The sequence below is a fragment of the Trichoderma gamsii genome, assembly GCF_001481775.2.
Source record: "Trichoderma gamsii strain T6085 chromosome Unknown Scaffold_1.2, whole genome shotgun sequence".
In the NCBI taxonomy this organism is placed as follows: domain Eukaryota; kingdom Fungi; phylum Ascomycota; class Sordariomycetes; order Hypocreales; family Hypocreaceae; genus Trichoderma; species Trichoderma gamsii.
In genome coordinates, this window is record NW_020171338.1 from 1,394,102 (window position 1) to 1,410,230 (window position 16,129).

The 16,129-nt window shown below is 48.0% G+C and overlaps 7 protein-coding genes across 7 annotated transcripts; 3 read left to right on the forward strand and 4 right to left on the reverse strand.

Annotated features, from left to right (window-relative positions):
• Positions 1-1,337: 1,337 nt before the first annotated feature.
• TGAM01_v200427 (hypothetical protein) lies at positions 1,338-2,901 on the forward strand (the record flags this gene model as incomplete). The annotated part of the gene is made up of 3 exons (XM_024548557.1): positions 1,338-1,452; positions 1,923-2,405; positions 2,474-2,901. 3 exons carry the CDS (start codon positions 1,338-1,340, stop codon positions 2,899-2,901), a joined length of 1,026 nt encoding a protein of 341 aa, XP_024406772.1.
• A 3,050-nt stretch (positions 2,902-5,951) lies between these two features.
• Positions 5,952-6,221, reverse strand: TGAM01_v200428 (hypothetical protein; the record flags this gene model as incomplete). Its single annotated transcript, XM_018806211.1, has 2 exons — positions 5,952-6,055; positions 6,107-6,221. 2 exons carry the CDS (start codon positions 6,219-6,221, stop codon positions 5,952-5,954), a joined length of 219 nt encoding a protein of 72 aa, XP_018660692.1.
• Positions 6,222-7,297: 1,076 nt separating this feature from the next.
• Positions 7,298-7,569, forward strand: TGAM01_v200429 (conidiation-specific protein 10; the record flags this gene model as incomplete). The annotated part of the gene is made up of 2 exons (XM_018806210.1): positions 7,298-7,335; positions 7,389-7,569. The coding sequence occupies 2 exons, from the start codon at positions 7,298-7,300 to the stop codon at positions 7,567-7,569; spliced, it is 219 nt and encodes a 72-aa protein (XP_018660691.1).
• A 978-nt stretch (positions 7,570-8,547) lies between these two features.
• TGAM01_v200430 (hypothetical protein) lies at positions 8,548-9,660 on the forward strand (the record flags this gene model as incomplete). The annotated part of the gene is made up of 1 exon (XM_018806209.1): positions 8,548-9,660. One exon carries the CDS (start codon positions 8,548-8,550, stop codon positions 9,658-9,660), a length of 1,113 nt encoding a protein of 370 aa, XP_018660690.1.
• A 376-nt stretch (positions 9,661-10,036) lies between these two features.
• On the reverse strand, positions 10,037-11,203 carry TGAM01_v200431 (hypothetical protein; the record flags this gene model as incomplete). The annotated part of the gene is made up of 1 exon (XM_018806208.2): positions 10,037-11,203. The coding sequence occupies one exon, from the start codon at positions 11,201-11,203 to the stop codon at positions 10,037-10,039; it is 1,167 nt and encodes a 388-aa protein (XP_018660689.2).
• Positions 11,204-12,719: 1,516 nt separating this feature from the next.
• TGAM01_v200432 (hypothetical protein) lies at positions 12,720-13,550 on the reverse strand (the record flags this gene model as incomplete). The annotated part of the gene is made up of 2 exons (XM_024548558.1): positions 12,720-13,350; positions 13,420-13,550. 2 exons carry the CDS (start codon positions 13,548-13,550, stop codon positions 12,720-12,722), a joined length of 762 nt encoding a protein of 253 aa, XP_024406773.1.
• Positions 13,551-14,163: 613 nt separating this feature from the next.
• Positions 14,164-15,881, reverse strand: TGAM01_v200433 (hypothetical protein; the record flags this gene model as incomplete). Its single annotated transcript, XM_018806206.1, has 2 exons — positions 14,164-14,275; positions 14,341-15,881. The coding sequence occupies 2 exons, from the start codon at positions 15,879-15,881 to the stop codon at positions 14,164-14,166; spliced, it is 1,653 nt and encodes a 550-aa protein (XP_018660687.1).
• Between the last annotated feature and the right edge of the window lie 248 nt (positions 15,882-16,129).

Here is a 16,129-nt window from a genome sequence, read left to right on the forward strand (position 1 = left end):
CAAATGGACGACGGTTCAAAAACAAGAGAAGAGAATTGAAAATAAGGACAACGCACGAGAAAACCGGTCCCGTGAAAAGAAGAAGAGTAAAAGGGAAGAAAGAGCCTGTCGGAGAGTAACCCCGGCTGTCGTCAGCTCCAGCTCTCCCAGAAACGACGTGGCTCCCTTCAATCCTTGGGCCGTTTCGACCCTTCATCACATTGTTTGAAGCATTGCCAAGACCGCATTTGACTAGATTCGAATACGGAGCTCAAACAATAGCGGTGCGGCGGCTGTGATTTAGACTCAATTCGCGTTACTCCATGCGGTCCAGGCCAGGATCTGAGACATGGTTCAGACACCTCCTGTCTGGGACGGGGCTTGCGATAGCGGGGCTTGACAAGGAAATTATCGAAAGCCGCTCGTTTAACTTGGTACTGGGCATTTTCCGACTTTTTCAATGGTCGAACTCGACATGGTTGTAGACCACGGCTTGTGGGATCTGGTGATTTTAATTTCGAGTAGATTGCATTTCATGGGTGAGTAACCTTGTTCATCATGCGATGCGGGAGCCGAGCAGAGCAAAGACGCGCCCAAGGGATGTGGGGTTGTCGGTATTTGCCAGCAACGGCGCCTAAAAGTTATCAGATCTGATTTCACGATGGTTGCTTCACTTCACATCATCAGAAAAACGTGATTGGCGTCAGTTAGTGGGTTGAATGATGGTTATTGAGGCGAGGCTGCTGAACCTGCGCGGGCGCTTGCACGTTTTGTTGTCTGGTTGGCCACTGTCGAATGAGGACGGCGCCGTGATGCATGACGAGGCAATCTAAAACAAAATTGTCACATGGCTTTGACAACGGGGGATGGTGAGGAAGAATAAGTTGAAGAATAGAATTCTGATGTAGATTCCGATTAGAAGTTGCATATCGGAAAGGGATTTATTTGATGCCGACTTTTTTGTTCTTCCAATCTGGAGCTGTTACATCAAGAGCTGGGCAGCCGCACCTTCCAAGAATTGACGGGCATCTTATTTGGAGTACCATTTGGGGTACCGCCAAAAAGAGACATGTACCACATGCAATTTTGGCTGCTTTCGTAGCACCACATGCAGCGCTAGAGACAAGCCACCAGCTTCCAATTACGTTCTTTCGATGCCCGGAGGACGGTCCATCTCGCACCCATCGAGAAGGAGCCAAGCCAATGACGACTTGATTTTTGCTGCAGATGCCCAAGCGGCGTATATAGCAAGCATCATATTTTGTTTCTCAGCCGCGCGTGAATTCTAGAGATTTAAATTCACATTAGCGATTTTTATAGCGTTCTTGCAATAGCACGATTGACAAAACTTGGATGAAATGGCAGCTCATGTGCTGGACGACTACTATCTCGGAATAACTGCCATCATCACCGTGGGCTACCAGCTCTTCTTCTTCGCCATTGCTTATACCTGCAAATTCGATAAGTTAACTGGTAAGTCCTTTTTATTCGACGGATAGCTATCCAGCACCATTATCCAGCACTTCAGTTATAGCATTGATGGGCTACTGCTGCTGCTATATCTGCTATCATTGTTACTGCTGCTACCATTGTTACTGCTGCTACTACTGTTACTACTGTTACTACTGTTACTACTGTTACTACTGTTACTACTGTTACTACTGTTACTACTGTTACTACTGTTACTACTGTTACTACTGTTACTACTGTTACTACTGTTACTACTGTTACTACTGTTACTACTGTTACTACTGTTACTACTGTTACTACTGTTACTACTGTTACTACTGTTACTACTGTTACTACTGTTACTACTGTTACTACTGTTACTACTGTTACTACCACCACTACTACTAGTACTACTACTATGGCAGCTATATACTTTGATATTCTTTCTCTTAGTAGTTTACTATTCTTTTGAGGGCTAACGCAAAATTCTGCAGACTTCGCCGGAGGCACTAACTTCATTGTCCTCGCTGTTGTCACCGTCTCACTCAGTCACCCCCATAATGGCCGCCAACTCGTAGTCACGCTCTTTCTCATCGCCTGGGCCATCCGCCTCACATCTTTCCTCTTCTTCCGTATCCTAAAAACAGGCAAAGATGACCGCTTTGATGAAATGCGCCAAAAGTTCTTCCCCTTCCTTGGTTTCTGGATCCTTCAAATGCTCTGGGTCTGGACGGTTTCACTGCCGGTGACGGTGCTGAATTCGCCCGCTGTGACTCGATATCCGCAGCATAGCTTTGGAACAGGGAGAGACATTGCAGGCATTGTGTTGTATTCTATCGGTCTGGCGATCGAAGCCGTTAGCGATGCACAAAAGTACCGATTCCGGAGCAAGCACGATAACAAAGCTGTTTGTGATAAAGGCTTGTTCGCTGTATCACGGCACCCCAACTACTTTGGCGAGATCATTGTTCACTTTGGTAAGATGGCGTCTTGTCTTTTAACTTCTCACTAGTAGTGAAAAAAGGCAATAGCTGACTTAACCCAGCCATATACATGATCGCCGTCTCACCGGCTGCTAATGGCTTCGTTCGCGGCCAAGCCTTCAAGGCTCTCTATGCCACCATTCTGGGCCCTTTTTTTCTCACCTTCCTACTACTTTTTGTATCGGGAATTTCTCTTGCAGAGCGACCCAAAGCGAAGTCTCGCTATGAAAAAGGCAACAATTGGCAAGGCTACAAACGCTGGCTAGACCGAACCAGCGTCCTCATTCCGTTTCCTCCGCAATTGTATGAGAAGATGCCGACGATTTTGAAGAGGACCGTGTTTCTCGAGTTCCCCATGTATGTATTTGATCCGAAGAAGCACTCCAGTGCTCCTCAGCCTGGGAGAACAGTGAACGAGGATGGAGGTGAACCGGCAGAAAGGTATCGAGACGATAGTCCACAGAGCGGTGAAGAGCAATCGGTAGAGTAGTAGCCCACAATGTAAATGAAAAGTTTGAAACAAAAAAAACCCACTCTTGGTATATATATGTATATGCTTGTTCTATTCGCCCGCACCACAATTTCCAGCACCCGTGCACTCGACATTATCTCGATTTCATATGAAAAGCTTTCTCGTCCCTTAGACTGCGGTATAGAAAGACAGAAAAGTAAAAATAGACAAAAGGAAGTAAGCAAGTAAATAGAGTGACGAGAGCTAATCTAACAGCTCTTGGGTCTGGCCAAATTCGGCGCTGCTCGATCGCTCCGAGTAGGACTCTGTTCCCTCTGGAATAGGCACCATGGCACTTTTAGTCCAGATGTGGATGGCTTTTGACCAATCTAGACCCTCGATGCAGCCGCCCTTGACAGAGAGAACATTTTGTGACTTGATACAGAAAGGATTCGATAAGAGAAGTTAGCCATTTGAGTCCCGCGATGCAATGGTGGTAAGACAGATGACGATGAAGAGGAAGCAGTGGTGATGCGGGTCAAGAAGACAAACCTGTGCCAGGTGAATGAGTCGCGTTCCGCAAAGGCGGCAGAAATAGCTGTACAAACGGCTTGTTATCAGCTGATGATTTCACAAAAAGTATTGGGATATAATGTCGGGTTCATACCAGTAAAGCGTCTCCCCTGAAGCAGTTGGCCGTCTAAAATTGAAACACCGTTAGCATCAAGACATTACTTTTGGTCCATCATTCACACCTCAACCAAACGAAACAAACCATTTCTTTCTGGTTCAAGGAAATAGATATATCAATTGACATACGCATAGCAATTCAAGCTCTCCGTCTCGGGAAGCTTGAATCGCGGGAAAATGGCCGACGTCCCAAACGCCGAACCCGTCTGTTTCTTGCACTCGGAGCAATGGCAGATATACAGCGCGAGGGGCTCCGGCAGCGGCGTCTTGAACGAGACGGCGCCGCATTGACACCGCGCGTCCATGGCGAGATTCTTTTGTTGGCAAATGTTATATGTTCTTCTTCTTCTTCTTTCGCTTTCTGTTGCTGTTGCGACAGAAGGATTGAGTCGTCGAAGTCGTTTATACTTGTGGTAAGTCTTGAATATGTCAAACCGGGCAAGGCCGGAAATTGAATGGAATCGAAAGCCGAGCTCCCAGGAATAGAGAAGAAAAAAATGATAACCAGAATGTTTTTTGTAAAATTTCTATTCGATTTAAATCGTGTTTTTGGCTCAACCTTTATAAGAACTGCTGTCAGAAGGTGTAAAGTTAGAGTTGATTGAAAGTCCAGCGACGTCGGAAGACCTAAAGCAGCTTGCATGTGCCCAGCATTAGGCTACATGTCTGTAAATGATCGGATGTAGTAAGCAAGGCTTCTTCTCCTCTAACGTTAGTCGGCAGCAGCCGATAGCTTCAAAGCCGATTTGGTTGCTGCTATGAACTAGGGCCCCAAAAACTCCGAATAAGAGTCACTTCAAACTGGTTTAATCGTCGAATCGCGTGCCAAAACAAGCTTAATTGGCCAGGGAGCAACGCCGGTCTTCGCATCCACCGTCTCGTCTTCAGCTCTTCGCTGCGTCACTTACGAGATGCTAAGCTCCATTAGTTGACTCCATCGCCTTTTGCTTCCACATATGGAATGCGAACTATACGAATTAGCCTTGCCGCTTCCTTAGCAGGGCCCGCAACCACGCCTTCGGCCAGCTGTCTCGGGAGAGATATACCGTATGCTTGACGCCAGCAAAAGACCCTGTTTTAGTTTCTTTTTTCCCTTGGCTAGTTTCATATTCTCTCTATCGGTTTCGCTCATCATATAGCTATTATTCTTCTGCGTCGTGATTCATACCGTGGACGCCTCAGTTACATAAGAAATAGATACGCCCTTCAAAGGACATGTAGGTATAAGTGGGGTCTGGACGATCAACATAGGCATCATGCAATAAGTATGCCACATACATAAGACGCATGCCGTACTGCCTTTGAGCTTTGAAGATTTCACTATCTGCCGTCGACGATTAATAATACATATTATTCAGCCACCTCTCTTCCCATCCCACACCATATGTGTATGCTCGTACTACCTCTATGCCCTCAATAGCGGTTACTTGCGGCAAGCCATGGTATAGGAGACAATAAAATAGCCCATGTAAAAGACCTGCATTTAATTCACCGTAACTGGAAACTGCAACACTTAGAATTTCCTCCGACCATCGGTCCGCTTCTCCTTTCCGTGCCTCATGCGTATAATATAGTTACGGACCGCGTAGCCACGGGCAAAGCAAGCAAAGACTCGGGCTTTGTAACAAAATACAAGCAACCGGTGCGGCGATTACAGTTGTGTTTTAAAACATGTAGACCATGTTTTAAGGTAACGCTCTGATGTAACGTGCTCTCCGAGATATAGGCATGTCTTAACTCCCGTGGAATAGTTGTGAAATAACTAAGAACTGAAGAAGACAACAAAGAGAGTGCAAATACTAGTAATAGATGGATAAAGGGAAAGAACTGAATCAAAGAAAGAGAACTGATAAGGAAACTTTTGTTTCAAAGAGTGCAAGTCGCGTATGATTACTGTTCAACTTATTCAAGATTGAAGAAATAATCCATGTTCGGAATATATAAGGATGTCCATGTCGGTTCGGAATAAACAGCCACTATCTGCGATTGAAGCCAAGGCGGAGAGTGCGGTAGAACTAGCTCTACTACTACCTACGGAGCGGATTCAGAACATGACTCAGCAGAGCAAGAGGTGCGCTCGCGATTTCATATCGCTATGTGTGTTGACAAGTAAAATCTACAGCAAAATGCGGGATAGCGAAATTGCACTTCGTATAACGTATTCAAGAGAATACTACCAGATCTTTTTGAATATTACTTCCCAACTCACTTGAGCGAATCTGTTTGTCGCAGCGATGTACTTTGTGTGTGTGTGTGTCATGCTATATTCACGGTAGCGAATAGCTGCCTATGTAAGTAGGCTACGATACACAAAAATGTGCAATAAGACTTTTCCAGACTACGTTGTGGGTACTAATATTAAATTGAAAAGATTGCTAATCTGTCGTCGACTACATTGACTACTTTGAATTTTGAGCATTCTCCTGCTTGCCATAAAACGCCTGCTCGCCACCGAGTTCATTCAGCTCCCGCTTAGAGCGCTCCTTGGACTCATCGCTGGTATCTGCACTCACTTTAGTATCTACGTCTGGCTGAATTTATGGCAAGAACGCACTTGGGTTGGACAGATTTGCTTTATGGCCGCGCGCCTTGTTGCTGATATCCTCTGGATGCTCATGCATGCCCTCAAGGGCAGCATCCTTAGGGATATCGCGGGCTTGGTGAGACATTCTCAGGTTGCTGTAGCTTTTGTAAAGAGGTCAAAAATTGATAGTTATTTGTAGATGCTATTGCGTGGTTGTGAAAACGATGAAATGTTCACAGTTGGTTCATACGGACATATATAGTCCGTAGGCAGGTCCATGACGAAGGTTTGACGAAACGTCATATATTATTTACGCTTCATGCGCTTAAGGCCGCGATTACATCAGAGACATATTTCTATGACACTAAACTGCATAAAAACCAGCAAAGTATAGAGACGGAGGTTAGAGCTGAAGATGTGGCGGAGCGTGAAAACAAAATAAGTAAATCTGAGTGCAAGTTCAATTGAAGCATAGGAATAATTGCACCTCTAAGAACTCTTGCAAGAGAGAACTTGAGGGATTAGAGACCAAGATAAATCTTGATATACTATTCGGGCGATAAAGGGGTTTACGAGTTGCGTAAATTCGCTTAGCCGCCTGCTTATACTAGCAATAGCCAACAACTGTCCCCGTGCATCATGGTAAGAAGCACAAGAGCCGATCATAGGCTTCTACCTGCGGGACAGTGAGCGGTATATGAAGCTGAACTTAGAAACTGTACCTGGTTTATCCATTGCTCCGAATTCCTTTCCTTGGTAACTTAGGTAGCCACTTAAACTTCTAAGCATTTGACAGAACTTAGAATTTGAACCCCAATTGCTGCACAAGAGGTGGTGCCTTCCTTTGACGGGGATTGTACTTACAAGCTAGATCTTCTCTAAGCGTCATTGATTGGCAGATATAATAGCGGAGAGGAAAAGCTTACCGAAAACAAAGTTTTGTTTTCTCCAGCCACTAATGCTAACGAGCGTAATAGTGACTGTGAAATGTGCCCGGTATGACACTTAGATGCGGCTGTGTAAAGTATCTGAAACGTAACATCTAAGAAGAATGGCGTGAGTTTATTGACGCTCATATGCTTGTATTAGGGCGTTTTAAGAATATATATAGGCCGCCCCGTCTCAAGAAGATACACGTTCAGTGCATAGAATCTAAAAAAACTACCCGGAAGTAGTAAATCAACCGGCATCAAGATCTACAGTACCCAAGAATTGCCCGCGATGGCAGACAACACCAACCCCGGAAACTTTGCCAACAGGTCGGTTGTCATGTAGATCAGTGTTTAGATGTTCACTAACAAGAAACCTTCAGGCCCAAGGAGGAGGTTCAAAATATTGCCTCGAAAGGAGGTCAAGCTTCGAGCGGCTCTTTTGAACCGGGCAGCGCAAAGGCAAGTGAGGCAGGCAAGAAAGGCGGTCAGAAGTCAAGTGGTTCCTTTGAGCCAGGCAGCGACAAGGCCAGAGAAGCAGGCCAGAAAGGTGGCTCCAGATAGATCATAATCCCTATTAGGTCATCTCAATATACATAGAGCTCAAAACATGATAGTGTCTTCTCATTTTTTCCGTAATATTCTCGTTCTTTCCTCATCCTTCTCAATCCCATCGTCAGTCATCTTTCGTTTTAGCTCACCATTCATTAGCCATGCAATTTGCTTTTCTTACAAGTAATCGTCCGAGCTCGGTTCAACCAAGCCGAGTCTTGCTTCAAGTAAGGCCTCGAATCACCCCTACTGTATTTTTCAATTCCCCTCATCCATTTCCTATATATCACAAGTACTTATGCACCTTATGCTACTACAAAGCACACTAGCAAGAATTTAATTACTAATGAATAGGAGTGCAGTGAGCAAACACATGCAACAACTAATAACAACTGCATGCACCGATCAACAGTAAACACTAGTAAAGACAAGAAGAGAAAAAAGATATACCCTAAATACTAATCACTAGATATCCCGGCTCTGGAAAGCGAACATATTATTCGCTTGTGGCATTTCTTTCAACCCTTCACACCAACCAAAACAAAGCCATACTAGCACCATAAATCTTCATCGTCAACGAATCAATGACACTACAAATTCATTTTCCCAATCAACTGGTCGCAGACAAAGCAATCGTTTGCCAGTGGCATCGCGAAAGCTGGGAAGCTAGATGATAGAATTGGAGAGCTGGAAAACTTTTTCCTACGACAAATCTTGGTAAATTGTTTAGGGTGCAGTTTGAGGCGGAAGCTGTGCTGCGCAACAGCTGCCAGAATGGCTGTCACTCGCAGGGTCACTCTGCATTCACGTCTTGATCAGGTTTTGTTAACTTGAGTAGGTATCGAGGTAGTTTGAGATCAGCTTGGTGACTCTTTTTGATACTGTAACAGTTGTGACTTGTCTTCTGGCTCTATCTTTCTCTCTTTTGTTTAAACACCATTCTGCCATCATCTCAAGAATCTCTCCGCCCCACGACATGCATCTGCAGAAATGTCTACTCGTGCAATAGAATCGCGCATTGCGCCTCCCAATTTGACGATTGCAGACATCGCCATACCTAAGAATGAGCACACATTTGGTACTTTCGACCAAAACTCCTCGAGTTACGAAGATGCGCTGGCCTGCCTTCGAATGTATCGCAAGCAGGTAACGCAACTGAACTACGATGAACGGCGTGAGATCGTACATATTATCACAGGGGGTCACTTTTTCAGAACGAGAACCGCGATGAAATCGCCAATGTGCCATAAGTTCTACCGTTACGCCCGCGCCAGCGAATTTGCCGCAGAGCATCTATCTTGGCCTGAATATATCATCATGCGCGCTCTTTATGAAGATGACTTACCATCTCCATATGTTAGCCAAATCAAGCAAACATTCGGAACAGCGGCCATTGAAGATTTCTCTTACCAGTTCTTCGAATACTTTCCAGAAATGAATGACAGTATTGCTAAGCCTATGATCCCAACACTGGAGGCCAATATCCACCCAAGACGTATTTCACTGAATAGCCGCGAGGCGAGTGCTGACGACAACCTCTGGCCCGCTCCAAAACGCAAAAAGATATATTCGAAGCATGAGATTCCAGATACACCGAGTACTGTTCAAAAGACACTAATGGCTATCCCCGTGAGTCGAGCGGCGAAGAATTCAGGAAAGAAGGACTCGATTCGTCGAGAAAAAGCAACCAAGCAGCGAGCGTCTACCCCTACTGCGTCTAACGCTGCTGCACCTGAAGTAACACCATATATCGATCTGGCTGCACGCGATATACTAGATCGACTGCCCTCCAAAACATCTGGGGAAGGCTCCAAAAGGATCGATAAGGCTTCCTGGGATCGTTTGCAGTACCTCTTGAGCATCGTAAGAGAGACGACAATACGAAACAATATCCGCCTCAAAGCCCTTGAAGAGAGCCAGAGGGACCTTGAATCTAAGCTCGGCGCGATGACCAGCGCCTTTGACACAATGAATACCACCATCAAGACAATCGTTACAGAGGCCAGGGCTGACCGAGAGGGGTACAATCACGTTTTAAGCAGTATCAAGGATATTATGATGGGAATGGCGGATTCGATCAAAGACATCAAGGAACAGCTGTAGATGGAAATTGTTGAGGACGTCAGCACCTTGGGGCAAATGTTGGAGGCATTTCGACTGCCGCCGATTTGACATCGATTTGTTACCTGTGTGTTGACTGAAAGGGCCTGATGGAATGTCACATCTCCATATATACACATGTACAACAGAGTATGGGCATGTTGTGCAAATATCATGCCCTAGGTGGCTACAAAATAAGAGATTCACTTTATTTCACTTTGTCTTCTCGTGTACGCATTACGAGGTGCCATAAAAGATACCATCATCATAGTATTGTAATAGCAATAAACGCCAATAACCGTTATGAAACCAGCCAAAATTGAAATGCCATCCCACTCAATCACGCCAAAATCACATCATCCAGGTATAACCAACCGACTTAGACGATCCTCGCCATACTCACAACCTCCGCCCTCGATCCCAACTCTCTCAACGCCTCCTCAACCTTTACACACCACGCCATCTTCTCCGCCGTCCCCCACGCATTCTTGATAATCTCAATCTCCAGCCTCTCCAGATTCTTCATCTCGGCCAACTTGCCCTCCTCAACCCACCTCCTCGCCCCGCCCTCCTCCTCTAGCCCATCGATAAACTTGTCCTCCGCCTCCTGCGCAGTCTCAGTGTGTTTCCGCCCAACCTGTCCCACAATCTTCAGTCTCAGACCTCGAAGACCATGAGTCCACGAGGCCAGACGCTCGTCAGGACCACCGCATAAATTCGCCCACTTCTTCAACGCGCCTGTCCTCGCGAGATCTTCGGCCATGACTTCCATCCGCACGTATCGCATCGATAGACGCTGCCACGACCGCTGCGACTTTGTGACTGCCGACGCGGCGTTGAGGCCCGACGAGAACCAGTTGAGGAAGACAAACTCGTTGTTCTCAAAGGGCATGGTTCGCGATTCAAAGTATATCTGGCGACAGGAGCACAGCAGACCCGTCGGCATGCCCGCGAGAGGCCTGTCCGAGCTGAGCAGGCCCTTCATCCGCTTGTTCAATTCTCTCATCTTGTCCTTGATCCTCTCCTTTGTCAATCTCTCCGCGGCAATCGCCCTCTGCAGCTCATTCTGCTCCCGCACCGCCGGCGTCTGTTCCTCTTCTTCACGAGCGCCAGTATCGTCCGCGTCGTCTTTGCCCGTTGCGAGATCCACAATCACCCTCTCGTTCTCAATCTCCTGCTCGACCTGCCTCTCGAGATTGGGATCCAGCGGATGCAAGATGTAGCGGCACAGCATGGGGATGGGATACCCCGCCGCCAGCTCCTTGGGCTGGATGGGACTCATCAAATAGGCCCAGTAGTAGATCCTCAGCCTGACTTCTGGCGGCAGGGAGAGCAGCGGCGAGGCCATTGGCTCTGCTGAAGCCGTTGCCGCTGTTGGAGCTATGCTATTACTGCTGCCGGCGACATTGTCTGCAATGTCTTTGGCTTCTGCTGAAGCGTCACCATTAGTGCCGTCCTCGTCCTTGGGCCCCCAATGCTTGTAGTAGCACACCGCAGGCGGGTACCAAAACATGAATGGGCAGTATTCATACTCGGCCCCTGCCATGGCTAGGTGTAATGCATGAGTATCTCGAATGTCTAAATCCATTATGCTTGCAAAAAGTGAAGAATGAAATGAATTGGGTCAAAAATAAGAAAAGCGAATTGATTGGAGTAGATTGTATAAGAATAGAGTGAGAAAGATTCACACAGCACGGGGAGAAGTTGGCATCAAACGAGACGCCATCTTGATGCCCTTATGAGAAGGGAGAGACTCTTTATAACAGTAAAGAAACCCCTTGCTTCCACATCACATGCACTCCTGTCTCGAAGCCAATTTGAACGAGGGTCGGAAAAGCAACATACCAAAGTGGGCATAACAACATGGAATCACTGTGAGCACTAGATTCATGTCAGATACGCCGTCTTATACGCCATCTTCTATCACAGAAAAAGCTCCCCCCTCCCCACCGACTCGACATCGCTGTGGCGGCTTACTAGAGGGCCTATTTTGTGACAATAGCAGTTGGAAAGTCTATATATGTGCATGTCACTCAAGCGTCGGAAAGAATAATAATCGATGAGACGGGATGGAACGGAGGGTTTGGAAGAGGAAAAGCAATCAACAAACAAATCCGCCCTCCGAATTCTCCAACACATATTGGAATGGACGCCTAAAAAGGGTTTCGGGTATCGACCCAATTGTTCGATCGCGATGCGGGGAAACGTCACCATTACATACTAAGAGGCTTTTGCCGAGCCCAGTGATGATCGAGTTCTCACATGCCCAGACGCGACGGCTTCCGATACCAATAGGATTCGGTCCAGACAGCCTAATAGCTGACAAGTTTCACATTCCCTTACATAAGTGCCCAAGATAGAGGCCCAATGTTTCAGAGCTCCAGCGAATAGCTTGTGCAGCTCCAATGCCTTTCAAGCACAGCGCGCGCAAGTATAAGACTAATGGTCATAAAATAGATTAAAGTATATGCATCAACCTTCCTTCGGTGTGTTTATCGCTGTATCGCTGTCACCCAATTGGCCGAATTGCTGCTCCATTGGGCAACCTCACCGCTGGGCTGGAGTTGCAATGGATACTCAAATTTAGATTGGCATTGGTCACCTACCCACCTACCTATGTAAGCTGTAGACGGCTAACCACTTCGAGTTAAAAAAAGCAACCTAGATATTGCAGCTTACTATCTACTAAGGGTGGTCTATGCCAAGCTTCAAGTTGTCAAGTGTAGTACCAACTGCCAAGATGCGGCATTGCTCACAGCCGCCGAGCCACATCATGCGCGACATTACTCGGAAAATGCAATTCTCATGCGTGACTATACCGAGCCTCTCCAATTCGTGCTTTCAAGCCTTGCAGTATCACATGCATAAGTGAGTAGCAACTCCATCACAGTAAGGCATCCTTGCAGCCCATAGCCGACAGGCAGTCGTTTTTATCCGATTCATCGTCGTTATTTCATCTCCTTCGGCTTGTCCGTTGATTCTCAGCTTGGAAGGGGGTATTTACAGCAGCATCCACATCTCTCTGTCTTTTTATCAGACAATTCAGACTAATCGTCCTCATTCTATGAGGACCCAGAGCCCGGTGGTATATTCACACCCTCATATCCTCTCTTCCCCCCAACTTTCCGCTCATATTCGACGTTCCGCGGCACATCGAAATCTCCCCGTGACGCAAACCACAAGAGCGTCTCTGGTTCCGGGCCTCGCGCCACCGTCGCTGATTTCGTGACTCCATCCATGACATCTTCGTTTTCATCGTCTTCGTCGTCCTCCTCTTCGTCCTCCTCTTCGTCGCTTTCCTCATCCAGGCCCTTCTTTAGTCCCGTACGAACATTTTCGATGCCCATCTCCCTCTCTTCCTTTGTGTAGACGTCCCCAGCCTCTTCCCTCACGTAACTGGCAATCCTGTCGTGTGTCCACTCGCGCAACTCGTCCCATATGCCTTGTAGCTCTGCGATGCCCTCGGGGGTAGCCAGGCGTGCCGTCTCTCGACCTTGCTCGACAAGCTCCTCCACGTCTGGCTCCAGCTTCTTACGCAGCAGCTGCGTCAAGACATTCTCTTGCGTCCGCCCGGGGTAATTGGTCGACGGGTGCACGGCAATTCGTGAAAAGAGCTCCGAGTTCTCGCTGAGGTTGTCTAGTACTGTTTGTAGATTGCGCTGGAGGATCTGGGCGGAGGCTTGTAATGAGGAGCTGCACGTAACCTTGCTGTTAGCTAGATGCGCTGAGAATGCCCAATGGCGTAGTTGTAGCAAGGCCTACGGGTGTGGAAGCGGATTGCTCTTGAGGATATCCATCTTCAGACTCTGTATGCTGCTCGAGAGCTGCGCCAGCCGAGCCAGCGTCTGCTCAACCGCCTTGAGCTCATCGTCGTCCAGCCCCAGCGTCGCCATCTTTTGCGCCCGCCACTGTCGTTGATCCTTTTCTTTTGCTTTTCTGTTCCGTATTCGGTTTGAGGATTGATAATCTTAGAAAGTAGAAGGATTGGAGAGCTTGGTAAATTAGTTAGAGCTCTAGTGGTTGGAGAATTGGGGAGTAGAGGAGAAAGTTGGAAAGAGTATGAAGTTTAAATTAACATTAGAAGTGACGTCGAGCTCGATTTTGCGCAATCGCAGACGCGGTCCCTTCAGTGGAGCAGGCGCTAGCAGACCCCTAAAGTCCCATTCGAATATAGCACCCGAGGTGGGGGTCAACTTCAAGAGGGTGGCATCGTATAAGTCAACACTGCTCTTTGCTTTAATGCCATGTCTTTTGTTTATTTATTCCAATTTATGCTCATATTGTTGTCATATATAAAGAGAACGCGCCCATCAAACTAGAAAATACTCCCTCGCTATGCCCCGCCAAGATAATATAACACCATTGCCCATAACCAAAACAATCAAGTCAAATCAGATCAGACCCAGTCTAATTCCATTTCCTCTCATGCCACGCAACAGCAAATGCCAAACAAGAAAAAGAAAAGCCATAACAGGCCAAAGGGGAAAATAAAAAGAGACGGTGGCTTTAGCCTCGAGTCGAATTGACCGTTGCCGAAATCTCATAGCCTTGCGAGTCCACAAAGGGGTACCTCGCGCGTCTCTCCAAATCATCCAGCGCCATGTGAGATCGAATATACCTGAGAACAAAAGGTTAGCAAAGCCTCTTTCACAAATCGTTTAACTCTCCAAAGCAGAAACTCACTTCTCTCGGCCATCATCATTCGGGTTGTGGTCCCAGCTCGTAAAAGTGCCAATCTTCAACGCATCCCACACCAGCCGTCTGCTTCGCTGAGACGTCAACACCTTCTCCGTGATGGCATCAAAGTCCCACTTCGCCTTGGCCTCGGCATCGAAGCTCAGGAACACAGCCCTGGCCTCCTTCTCGTCCTCCGTCTGCGGCTCAATCTTGGACGCGAACCGGGCCAGGTTGTCCAGCTCCAGGGGGTCCTTCTCGAGGTTGAACAGCTGAGGCTCGTCTGCCGGGCAGGTGATGTACTTCCAGGCCCCCCGTCGAATCATCATCATGGGGCGAACAGTCCCCTCGCCCGTGTACTCGGCGAAAACGGTATCACCACCCTCTTGACCCAGGAGATGCGGCATCATGCTGACGCCATCCATGGGCAGGTACGGCGCGGGCTTGGTGCCGATGATGTCGCAAATGGTGGGCAGCAGATCCAGCGTCGAGACGTTCTGGGTGACACGGTGAGGGGTAAACCACTTGGGATAGTGCACCAGCATGGGAACACGGACAGAGGACTCAAAGTAGCTCATCTTGTACCAGAGACCGCGCTCGCCCAGCATGTCGCCGTGGTCACCGCTGAAGATGACGATGGTGTTGTCCATCAACCCAGCGTCTTCGAGCGTCTCGAGCAGCTTGCCGATGCAGTCATCAACATAGCTTACTGAACCGTAATACGCCCGCTTTGCCCTCTTGATCTGCTCGTCGGTGAAGTCCAGGTCCCACAGATCACAGACTCTCAGCAGGCGCTGGCTGTGAGTATCGAGCTTCTCCTTGGAAATGCGCACCTTGGGCAGGGCAATGTCCACGTCTTCGTACCGGTTCCAGTACTTCTTGGTGATGGTATACGGGTCATGGGGGTGAGTGAGAGAAACGGTCAAGGCAAAGGGGCGCTTGTCTGCTCCCTCGCGGACGTGGTCCCAGAGATACTGGGTGCTTCGGTACATGACCTCCTCGTCATAGTCCAGCTGGTTGCTGCGTCCGCACGGTCCGGCCTGGAGAATGGAGCTGGCGTTGTGGTACCACTCGAGACGCGTGTCCGGCTCATCCCAGTTGACCACCCAGCCAAAGTCTCCGGGGTAGATGTCGCTGGTGAGACGCTGCTCATAGCCGTGAAGCTGGTCGCCCACAAAGTGCATCTTGCCGGCCAGGGCGGTGTGGTAGCCCTTGGAGCGCAGATAGTGAGCGTACGTGGGCACCTCCGAGTTGATCTGAGAAGCATTGTCGTACGCGCCAATTCTCATGGGCAAAAGGCCCGAGATCATGCTCATTCTCGAGGGCGCGCAGAGAGGTGAAGGGCAGTAGGCCGAGTCGAACTGGACGGCCGAAGCCGCCAGACGGTCCAGGTTGGGCGTCTTGATCTGAGAGTCTGGGTTGTACATTTTGAGCTGAGGAGCCGCCAGTTGGTCTGCCATGATGTATAGAATGTTTGGCTTTTGCTGCTCAGAGTTGGGGGCAGGAGGAGGCGCCGCAGAGCGCGGGAGGGTGTTGAGATCGGGAGCCATGGCGGGCAGAAAGGCGCGTCAAGCGGAGATTGAGAGTTGCTGATTTGTATCTTGTATATTTATTTCAATAGCTTTGAAGATCAAGTTTAAAACGTGATTCTCTGTCTTGTCCAAAAGGCCTCAAGAGAGACGAGACGGTGAGAGGTCACGAGAGCTGCGTGAGAGAGCGAGAAGAGGAAGACAGCAGATGAAACAAGATCGTGGCGTCTCTACAAAGACAATCATAAAAGAGGATTCAATAGAACAAA